The 12,536-nt window shown below is 46.4% G+C and overlaps 1 protein-coding gene across 5 annotated transcripts in view; it reads right to left on the bottom strand.

Moving 5' to 3' along the window:
* Window positions 1-12,536, bottom strand: part of LOC143491245 (pleckstrin homology domain-containing family G member 1) — a 63,177-nt gene that overhangs the window by 34,401 nt on the left and 16,240 nt on the right. For 2 of the 5 annotated variants that reach the window (XM_076990072.1, XM_076990073.1), the window contains exon 1: window positions 8,795-8,974. The exons of 2 other annotated variants lie outside the window; for them this stretch is intronic. In XM_076990072.1, coding sequence (XP_076846187.1) covers window positions 8,795-8,863 — 69 coding nt within the window. In that variant the 5' untranslated portion in view covers window positions 8,864-8,974. Of the gene's footprint in view, window positions 1-1,728; window positions 2,044-8,794; window positions 8,975-12,536 lie in introns of those variants that run through there. One more of the 5 variants, XM_076990077.1, reaches the window with a different exon arrangement.

Genomic DNA, 12,536 nt, shown 5'->3' with positions numbered 1-12,536 from the left:
AGTAATGACACAGTCTTAGTGCTTCCACACACACACACACACACACACACACACACACACACACACACACACACACACAGTCAGTAATGACACAGTCTTAGTGCTTCCACACACAACCTTGACCAACTGACCTGCAGCTTTGAAGATCAGATTTCAGCGGGACAAATTTGATCTCTGTGAAACGTACACCTGCTCTTGAAATAGAACATATCTGTCTGGCACATACTCAAACAGACGCACCCAAACGGTAACAACACACACACACACACACACACACACACACGAACACATACACACACGAACACATACACACGAACACATACACACGAACACATACACACACACACACACACACACACACACACACACAATAACACGCTTTACACTCACAATAACACACCTCCTGTACACATATGCACACAGACATACACTTAATGCATTTAACACAATGTTGACGGTGTGTGTGCACATGTATTGATCAATGTGTTATTAAATAAATATGATTCATTTATTAAGTATTAATCATTTAGGTCAGCATGACCGTGGACAGTTTAGTTTAAAACAACTCTCTCCCCCCTCTCTCTCTTTCTCTCTCCTCTCTCTCTCTCTCCTCTCTCTCTCTCTCTCTCTCTCTCTCCTCTCTCTCTCTCCTCTCTCTCTCTCTCTCTCTCTCTCTCCCCCTCTCTCTCTTTCTCCTCTCTCTTCTCTCTCTCTCCCTCTCTCTCTCCCTCTCTCTGTTTGAGGGCAGATGTCTCAATTGGGGTACTGGCATTGTCTAAAGTTCCTGAGCTGCTATTATCGACCACCAGGCCATAACCCCCCCCCCCCCCCCCACACACACACACACACACACACACACACACACACACACACCTCATGGGAGACTAATTTAGGTCAGTGTAGATGAGGGGGAGGGGAGGAAGATTGAATAATGATATGCATTCTTCAAGACAAAACAATCCATACACCGTAAACTGCAGAGGAAAAGCCCAACACACAAACACACAGGAGACCAGCCAGCATCAGTCAGACACAGAGACAGCAGCACAACCAGCAGCAGCAGACTGATCGATCGATTGATTGATTTATACGTTATTGATCCCTTATAGGAAGTTTCCTTCAGGGGAATTATACAAGATATGCTCCTGTGTGCCAGTATCACTCGGATGCCAAATGTGCTTCAACCGTAGTCCTCTCTCTCTCTCTCTCTCTCACACACACACACACACACACACTCACACAGAATAACAGCTTCGTTCTACCCAACTCTGTTTAACAGCCAACACACACGAAATAAACACTGTCCATTCACAAACTGCCAACACACACACTCACTAACGACTAGTTTACACTGCCTAAACACACACACACACACACACATCAGTGAGAGAGGAGTTTAAAGCAGTTGCTCTCTTTCAAACACACATTCACACAAAAAAGTTTTTCTCCAAACTGAACAGAATCTTTCTAAAGACACACACGATCCCGCACCGCGAGACAGAACAAAGCAGCAGACCAAACACTACGAGGCGGTTCACACACACACACACACACACACACACACACACACACACAACAAGTGCCCAACGAGAACAGACGTCAAGCAGAACGAGATTCCTAGATGTGTCTGCTATAGTCCCCCATCGACATGACGGTGTGTGTGGCTGTGTGAGGGTGTGTGTGGCTGTGTGACGGTGTGTGTGGCTGTGTGTGTGTGTGCAGCCTCACCGGTTGGCATGGTTACGCGTGCGGCTACTGTGTGAGGTAGCCTGGGATTCCTCCGCGTCACACAACACACTTAGTATTCCAGTGCAGTCTCAGTATCAGACCAGTTCGACTAATCCTCCACACACACACACACACACACACACACACACACACACACACACACACACACACACCAGTCACACAGCACCGGGGCTGGAGTGTGTGCACATGCACACACTCACAAGCTCAGTAATCCCCCAGTTTACATACACACATTTCTAATCCGTAGCAGCTGGAGTGAGATCAACCTCTCTGTCCAAGTGTCACTGGCAGACTGACTAACACACACTCACACACACACAAACACGCCCTCTCTCCATAGCTCCACCCCCACCTCCATGGCCACACCCCTCCCTTTCCACAGAACCGCTCACTGCCTTTCTCTCCATCTCTTGCTTTCTCTTTCTCTCCCTCCATCTCTTGTTTTCATTCCTTCTATTTGTTTATTCTTCTTTATTCCAGTCTTTCTTTGTCTGGACATTCTGGTTTGCAGGGACTCAGGACCGGTTCTGAGGGTCTGAGGTTCTGAGGTTCTGAGGTTCTGAGGGTCTGAGGGTCTGAGGGTCTGAGGTTCTGAGGGTCTGAGGTTCTGAGGTTCTGAGGGTCTGAGGTTCTGAGGGTCTGTGGTTCTGAGGTTCTGAGGGTCTGTGGTTCTGAGGGTCTGAGGGTCTGAGGGTCTGAGGGTCTGTGGTTCTGAGGTTCTGAGGGTCTGAGGTTCTGTGGTTCTGAGGTTCTGAGGGTCTGAGGTTCTGAGGGTCTGAGGTTCTGAGGGTCTGAGGTTCTGAGGTTCTGAGGGTCTGTGGTTCTGAGGGTCTGTGGTTCTGTGGGTCTGAGGTTCTGAGGTTCTGAGGGTCTGAGGTTCTGAGGGGTCTGAGGTTCTGAGGGTCTGAGGTTCTGAGGGGTCTGAGGTTCTGAGGGTCTGAGGTTCTGAGGGTCTGAGGGTCTGAGGGTCTGAGGGTCTGAGGTTCTGAGGTTCTGAGGTTCTGTGGTTCTGAGGGTCTGAGGTTCTGAGGGTCTGAGGTTCTGAGGTTCTGAGGGTCTGTGGTTCTGAGGTTCTGAGGTTCTGAGGGTCTGAGGTTCTGAGGGTCTGCTCAAACTCCCAACAACTCCCACGGCCTCATTGACTCTCATGCGCCGATGTAGCGTAACTTCTTAAAAACAGTTATGGTGTGTGTGTGTGTGTGTGTGTGTGTGTGTGTGTGTGTGTGTGTGAGGTGTGTGTGTGTGTGGGTGTGTGAGAGTGTGTGTGAGAGTGTGTGTGAGTGAGTGTGTGTGAGAGTGTGTGAGAGTGTTTGTCTACATTTGTAAAAATTACAACAGGAGGTGAAGTTTTTATAGTAAGTCAGCTGGCTCCTAGTTGCCACATCCCCCAACACACACACACACTCACACAGAACACAGACACACACGCCCATACACACGCGCACACACACACACACACACACCACACCACACACACACACACACACGTCTTTCTCTCTCTCCCTCTGAAACAGGAGGTTTTTATCTGTGATCAGTAGCTGGACACACCACATAAAGACCCCCTACTGCAGTTCCCACGTGAGCTGTGACCCCCAAGCCACCCAACACACACGTCATCCCAACACACACACACACACTCACACACACACACACACACACACACACACACACACACACACTCACGTCATCCCAACACACACACAGAAACACACATACACGTCATCCCAACATAGACACGCATGCCCCAACACAGAAACAACCCCCTGCCCATCCCACATGCACACATACACACATCGAACAAACACACACACACACACACACATCATGCCAGAAGCGTACCTTTCCAGTAAAGCCCGTGCTAAGCGGGTGGTGTGATGAGCATAGGCTCCATAATGACCTGAGTGCTCGTGCTGCACTAGCATACCAGCATGTAGAGGTGGAGGTGTGTGTGTGTGTGTGTGTGTGTGGGGGGGGGGGGGGGGGGGGGGGGGGGGGGTGGGGTGTACTGAGGGACACATTTACAGTTTCACTCAGCTGGATGTGAACACCGTTCATAAGCATTCACTTACAAAGGAACAAGTTAGCACAAGCTCGTCCACACACACACACACACACACACACAGAGCTTTAGAGTGGTCAGTGTAACAATGTAAGAACATAAGGGCTATTCATGCCCACTGACCCAAATAAAACACACCTCACAACCTCTGCATGCTGACCAACACACAAACACACACATTTGAACTAAAAGTGTTACATTTAAGGGTTTTTAAAGAAAATAAGTAACACTTTTAGATACTGATCTAAATCCAAACCTTGTGTTCCAATACTCTACACACGGAAAAGTCTCAAAGAAAAGATACTGCCCTTAATTACACATAGAAACTATTGATACAACACACCAAAATCTCACACAAAATATAGTGATCTGAATTTCAAATGAAATAAACTGCACTATAGTTTTTACACAAATAATTGCAATATTAAAATATATACATAAACCAGATAAGAACCTCACAGAAAATGTACGAATCATAATTACAAGTAAAATTAAGTACACTATTCACAATTTCAAACACACACACACACACACACACACACACACACACACACACACACACACACACACACACACACACACACACACAAAGTGGAGTACAGCTGTTGACATGTTATTGATTACTTGATGGTGTATACAAATGAGCAAATATCCTCATCAAAATGCCACACAGCAAACCAAGCCTGTCTAAACACAGTGTGAGTGACCATAGCTGACCGCTGAAACAGGAAGACACGAGACAAAATGGTGGCCAGAGGGGACAGAAATTACTGCAAATCAGGAGAGATTGAAACTGAGTGTCACCTCATTCTCTCATTTTCCAAAATATGAAACTCTCAAACTCCTTTCTGCCCAAAATCTGTAACCAAATCCCCTCTCCCCCCAACCTGACCGATGTGGAAACACTGATAATATCACTGGGAGAAGAACACAGACAGTGTAGATTTAAAAGGACAGTTTATACAGAACTGCCATACGATCACATACGATCAGAGAAACACCGTCACAGATCCGTTCAGCACTATTTAGACTGGATATGATCTGATGTTACTGATACTGTTAACTAGTGGGTCACATTTTTGTTCAGACACTGAAATGTCTGATATCCTAGAAAAAAATATTCTATCCTTTCTGTTATTACTGTGTATTAATGATGCACATATACTGTATGTTCTGTGTTATATATTATTGATACACATATACTGTATGTACTGTATTATATATTAATGATAAGTGTTGGGTAAGCCCTAACCTCTAGCTGCACCCACACATGGGAATCACACACATAGTGTTGGGTAAGCCTGAACATTCAGCTGCAACCAGACTTGAAACTGAAAGCCTCTTATTACTTCCTTCTAGTCGGAGTTCAGTTTTTTACAAATCAAATCTTAAAATTTCTAATGGACTTTAACGAATTAACACTTTAAAATGAATAAAACCTTTACATACATTTCCAGCTCTGTGTCTACTGGTATTTCTGCTCATTAGTAATCCCTGTATAGTGGTTTGGTTATGCTATAAAACCGTAAGCCCACAGGGGTGCTCATTACGTCGACGTGTCGGTCGATCGCGAAGGAATGTGCGTAGATCGCGTCACATAAAATAGTAGTAGATGAATCGCACATCTGCACTGATGGTTGTATTTTGATTGACATTCACGGTAGCCAATCTGCAATCCACTCAACAAATTACGTTCGCCACCCCCCCCTCCCCCCCCCCAACAAATTACGTTCGCCACCCCCCCCCCCGCTCAACAAATTACGTTCGCCGCCATCCCGGTAGATCTTTCTGACTTGGTCATCTTATAAGTAGCTCGCAAGCTGAAAACTGTGGGCACCCCTGGCGTAGAATGTAAATTGTGTACAATTTATGTCCACTCTACAAACACCTTTAGGTGTACCATGTTTAAAATGTTAAACTTGCTGCATTAACTTAACTTACTGCAAGAAGAACTTAATTAAATGAATCCATGACCTTGTTTATTTACCCTGCAGTTTCTCGTGGTACCCCCCCCCCACCCCCCGTTCTCCACCGCCAGGTCCTTCCACTGTGTACTGACAACATTCATGTCACTTCCGTTTTTATGGCGTGGTTGTGTACCTGTCACAAGGCTGACCGTCTGATCTCATCTGATCCCGTATGATCTTATCTGATCTCATCTGATCACGTATGATCTTATCTGATCTCATCTGATCATGTATGATCTTATCTGATCACGTATGATCTTATCTGATCTCATCTGATCACGTATGATCTTATCTGATCTCATCTGATCACGTATGATCTTATCTGATCCCATATGATCTTATCTGATCTCGTCTGATCACGTATGATCTTATCTGATCTCATCTGATCACGTATGATCTTATCTGATCTCATCTGATCACGTATGATCTTATCTGATCTCATCTGATCACGTATCATCTTATCTGATCTCGTCTGATCACGTATGATCTTATCTGATCACGTATGATCTTATCTGATCTCATCTGATCACGTATGATCTTATCTGATCTCATCTGATCACGTCTGATCTCATCTGATCACGTATGATCTTATCTGATCTCATCTGATCCCGTATGATCTTATCTGATCTCATCTGATCACGTATGATCTTATCTGATCTCATCTGATCACGTATGATCTTATCTGATCTCATCTGATCCCGTATGATCTCATCTGATCCCGTATGATCTTATCTGATCTCATCTGATCCCGTATGATCTTATCTGATCTCATCTGATCCCGTATGATCTTATCTGATCTCATCTGATCCCATATGATCTTATCTGATCTCATCTGATCACGTATGATCTTATCTGATCTCATCTGATCCAATCAGGTCTCTCATATCTGCAGAGATCTTGTTGGTCTCAACGTTTTACCTGTTCTTAAGAGATTTAGCTACAAGTGTTTTCCCTCCAGCTTATGAGGTTTCAGTCCTAGATTACAGTACATGGGGATTATCAGGATTATCAGTGCGCACACTCACTGGTTTACACGATCAATTTTATTTTACGTTTTATTCACCGTTTATTATGTGTATGTGAGTAAAGGTGTGTGTAGGTGTGTATACCCTGCACTGCATTGCTGAGTTTAGAAACTCAACACTGTTTTACTGGCAATACTATGTTCAGTTACAGTATTCTCAAGACATCAATCTCTCTCTTTGTGTGTGTGTGTGTGTGTGTGTGTGTGTGTGTGTGTGTGTGTGTGTGTGTGTGTGTTTGGCCCTCTGTGTTTGTCTAAATGCCTGACAATATTCTACAATGTATATGAGACAATTGAGAGTCAACCTGTATACTGCTTTGCAACCTGATAGAAGCAGGGTGGTCCTGTGTGTGTGTGTGTGTGTGTGTGTGTGTGCGTGCATGCGTGCGTAGTGCTCTTACTTGTGTTCGCATTGTCACTCCGGAATGAGAGCCTTCCTATGGAAACATGTTCCTTCGATGTGTGTGTGTGTGTGTGTGTGTGGAGAGGAGGAGGGTTAGGTAAACATAGATTTAATCCAATCTCTCCCCCCAATCTCCTCTAATGAATAACCTCTATAATACACACACACACACACACACACACACACACACACACACACACACACACACACACACACACACACACCTATATCAATGCAAATACACATGTACTTATAATGACATATCACCAAAATGCAGCTACACTCCACATTCCACGGTGACTGGTGACACTACAGTGTAGCAGTATACAACATGAAACACCACATGGTAAGACAGCATGAAACACCACATGGTAACACAGCATGAAACACCACATGGTAACACAGCATGAAACACCACATGGTGACATCACATGGTAACACCACATGGTAACAGGGTCTACTGTAACAGTAATTAACTCCCGGACTCAGATGTTCACTGGTAGGTTTAAAAGAAGATGCAGGAAATGCTGATCAGGTTTTCTTGTTTATCATTAATACTGTTTTAATGTTTATTTTTTTGCCAAACTAAATAAAGAGAAGCAAAGCCGGAGGAACTGCTCGGATCTTCAGATTCAGATCCTCAGATTGAGATGGTCACACCAGGTGAAGAGGAAAGACAACTAACATGACAGATCACCGTGACACGTACAGATGATCACACCAGGACACAGGAACACACACTCGCGCAGGACACAGGAACACACACTCGCGCAGGACACAGGAACACACACTCGCGCAGGACACTGGAACACACACTCGCGCAGGACACTGGAACACACACTCGCGCAGGACACTGGAACACACACTCGCGCAGGACACTGGAACACACACTCGCGCAGGACACTGGAACACACACTCGCGCAGGACACTGGAACACACACTCGCGCAGGACACAGGAACACACACTCGCGCAGGACAGAAACAGGACAGCTAAGACAGGATCTCCCTCCATCCTCAGCTGTGACGCAGTTAACACACACGCGCACACACACACACACACAAATACATACACAAGTATCACACGCACACATACCAATATAGAATGACCATATCTGCTCTCGCAGACAGCTTTAAGGTAGTTGAAACACACACTTTCAGTTAGTGGCATGTGTTTGTGTATATTTGCACACTGTGTGTGTGTGTGTGTGTGTGTGTGTGTGTGTGTGTGTGTGTGTGTGTGTGTGTGTGTGTGTGTGTGTGAAACAAGAGCAGAGAATCATTTTTAAGAACAGAACTCCAAAGCCAGCATTAGTGAAGGAGCCAGGCTAGGTGAGGAAGACTACCACCACTGACCAATGACCACAGAACTGCAGGGAGGGAAGATTAGTCACTCGCTAAACTCAGAGCCTCGCTCACATAACACTGGTCCACATTACACTGCAATCTATGCACAACTCTACAATTACACTCATACGAAAGAGATGGACACACATCGTAGAACACGATACACTCTACACCAGTCAGTATGAACCTACACCTGCACATGGACACACAGAACACGATACACTCTACACCAGTCAGTATGAACCTACGCCTGCAGCCCGCGGGTCAGCACGCCGTCCTCTGATACTCCGCACAGTAAAATCCTCCTGAAGTTGCATTCCATGCTGGGCCGGTTGCCTGTGCCTCACATACTCCCCCCACACGCTCCTGCTGTACTACAACATCTACCACGTCCACACCTCTATGAGATCAGCAACAGAGTGACGGCCCGGAGAGAGAGAGAGAGAGAGAGAGAGAGAGAGAGAGAGAGAGAGAGAGAGAGAGAGAGAGAGAGAGAGAGAGAGCGCACATCCTGACCAACTACCAATTGAAAACTATGACGCTCCCCCCGACCCACCCTGCTGCTAACACACATACACACACACTCACTCACTCACACACACAGACACCCGCACACACACGCGCACACACACATGCACACACACGCACACACCCACTCTCATGCACACGCACACACTCACTCACTCACACACAGACACAGAGACAGACAGACACACACACACACACACACACACACACACACACCTGCCTTGAATATCTGGATCATGACCAATGCTGCAGGCAACAGATTATACGTATTACATGAGAGAGCAAGAAAACGAGTGAGAAAGAGAGAAAGAGAGAAAGAGTGAAAGAGCGTTCTGAATGAGGGGGAGGTATCCATGCATGTGGATGGTGAATGAAGAACCTTAGAGACAGACAGACACACACAACCTGGGGGGGACAGGTCTTTCTCCCTAAATACCCACAAGTGGGTCACTTTAAAGAGGTTATTCTCTGTCTGTCTCTCACCGACACACACACACACACACACACAGATGGAATAAAACTGGGGAGGGATATGATTTGTTGCCCTTCTGAATTCCTCTGTCTAAACACTCACATGCACACACACTTTACTGCAAGAAAAATAAACTGAGGTGTGTGTAGATGTGTGTAACTATCTTTACACTTAAGTGTTTTACAGTCCAGTGTGATGGTCTAAAATCAGTTGTATTATTCGCCTGCTGAGAAACACACACAAACACACACACACACACACACACACACACACACACACACACACACACGAGTAAAAGGAAAGTCCCCTCTGTAATGTCCAGTATTCACTGCTAGTCAACACTTCCTGAGATTGAAGTTCAGACTATGCAAAGTGGGGGCTACACACACACACACACACACACACACACACACACACACACACACACTCATGTTCCCTCTCACTCTGCTAAAATATGAAAGTTTCTGTATCAATAACACCTTTTCTTTTCACATTTTGCCAAAGGCAAAAGTATGGTAATGATATGTTATGAGATTTAACTAGGACATGCTCCCATTATCAGAGTTTAAAAAGTTGATCCCTAAAACAATTATCTAACTTACAGAGGCACCTATTACACCTTTAATTATTAAACCTATTCTAAACCTAAATCTAACATCACATTACAGTTTGTGAGTATTGTGTGAAGGTTCTGCTAATGTAGGTCAGCTGAAGATATGTTTGTGGCTCAGCAGTTGTGGCCACCTACAAGCATTAACACAAAAACTGGAGAAGAATTACTCCAACAGCAGCGAACAAACAACAGGACAGCTCCCCAAAACCTCCTGGGGGCAAGCTGAGAGTCCTGTAGGTAGACCTGCTGGGCTCCTGAGGACCTGCCCTGTAGGTAGACCTGCTGAGCTCTTGAGGACCTGCCCTGTAGGTAGACCTGCTGAGCTCCTGAGGACCTGCCCTGTAGGTAGACCTGCTGAGCTCCTGAGGACCTGTTCTGTAGGTAGACCCGCTGGGCTCCTGAGGACCTGCCCTGTAGGTAGACCTGCTGTAAATTCCTTGATGCTACAGTGTTTATGACATAGACCATCATGCTGGTCACCTACCAAATCCAGAGCAATTCCTACACAAACCCATTGTGACATCACGGTTTGCACAGAAAGGAAGGGCAGGAGGGCGGAGCTTCACAAGTGCCTGACCTTCCTGATTGGGTGTGATTCATGACCTGTCATGAGGGACTCAGCAATTATCCATTTGGAAACAAGGCCAAGCAACAGGTCATTATCCGGTATGAGCGCTCTGATCACAGCACACGACTACAGCAGCCGCACATTTTCCATAGAAACAGGAAACCTTTACTTCCTGCTCCGGATGTTTAGAGATTAGGCAGCAAACAGGATATGACATCACCCACTGGAGCAGTGAGTAAAGTGCAGTAATCAGGGTTGACTAAGGCAGCATATCCGCATCTTTAGCTACACAATATTTGAGCTGTTTGTGTCTTCAGTACACAACACTTGATCTATCTACAAAACACCCGATTTGTTCAAATCTTTATCGACACAACACCCAGTTTGTTTGTCTAGGCCTCCACACACCAGGACCAGAAGCTCCTGTCCTGAACAGAGGGACTCTTCGGGTCTTTCCTGGACGAGGAGCTATTCAGTTGTTTCTCCGACAAGTGGCTGTTCGGTTGTTTATCATCCATCTGTTTGGATCGGTCGTTCCTAGATGTGGACGTGGTGTCTTCAGTCTCTTGTAGTGAGCATGGAAGGGTCAGGATCCATATAGCAGGCCACCGAGATACCCCACCTGGGGCAGCAGCACAACCACTGAGATACCCCACCTGGGGCAGCAGTACAGCCACTGAGATACCCCACCTGGGGCAGCAGTACAGCCACTGAGATACCCCACCTGGGGCAGCAGTACAGCCACTGAGATACCCCACCTGGGGCAGCAGCACAGCCACCGAGATACCCCACCTGGGGCAGCAGCACAACCACTGAGATACCCCACCTGGGGCAGCAGCACAACCACTGAGATACCCCACCTGGGGCAGCAGTACAGCCACCGAGATACCCCACCTGGGGCAGCAGCACAACCACTGAGATACCCCACCTGGGGCAGCAGCACAACCACTGAGATACCCCACCTGGGGTAGCAGCACAACCACTGAGATACCCGACCTGGGGCAGCAGCACAACCACTGAGATACCCCACATGGGGCAGCAGCACAGCCACTGAGATACCCCACATGGGGCAGCAGCACAGCCACTGAGATACCCCACCTGGGGCAGCAGCACAGCCACTGAGATACCCCACCTGGGGCAGCAGCACAGCCACTGAGATACCCCACATGGGGCAGCAGCACAGCCACTGAGATACCCCACATGGGGCAGCAGCACAGCCACTGAGATACCCCACCTGGGGCAGCAGCACAGCCACTGAGATACCCCACCTGGGGTAGCAGTGTGTTTGGAAGCCTTGATTGCCCTGAAGGAACTTTTGTCTTGCACACAAGAGCCACGTTAAACATTAAAACACAAACAGCAAAAACACATCGATGATGCGGCATAATTTAGATCTACAATTCAGAAACTGCATAACCTGAAGTTTCCATAATCCATAATCCTTTATCTACACTAGTCAATAATTGAATGATTCTAGGCACAAAGGACCACAGAACATTTTGTTTTTGTTTTGGGCTGGTTTTGTTTTTCTTTTGGGCTCTACGTCCTGAGGGGAGAAGCGGTTGAGATGAATAGTCTGGTCTCCTCAGACCACTGCTGTTGGTCTACTGCTCTGAAGATTCATTCACATTAAAACCAGCAGCCATTCTACTCGTTATCGTCACCTTTTCAAACGTGTCATATTTTTACACAGTCCTGTCTGACACGATTCGTACACAAAGCAAACAACAGCGCCGATAAAACACATCCTTGTGGCACAGCCATATTTGTTATGACTGACGATCGGGTTTGATCTGCCCTCAGATACTG

The sequence above is a fragment of the Brachyhypopomus gauderio genome, unplaced genomic scaffold (genome assembly GCF_052324685.1).
Source record: "Brachyhypopomus gauderio isolate BG-103 unplaced genomic scaffold, BGAUD_0.2 sc73, whole genome shotgun sequence".
NCBI lineage: Eukaryota > Metazoa > Chordata > Actinopteri > Gymnotiformes > Hypopomidae > Brachyhypopomus > Brachyhypopomus gauderio.
The sequence above is the reverse complement of the archived record's forward strand: the minus strand, read 5'-3'. Positions and strand labels throughout refer to the sequence as shown.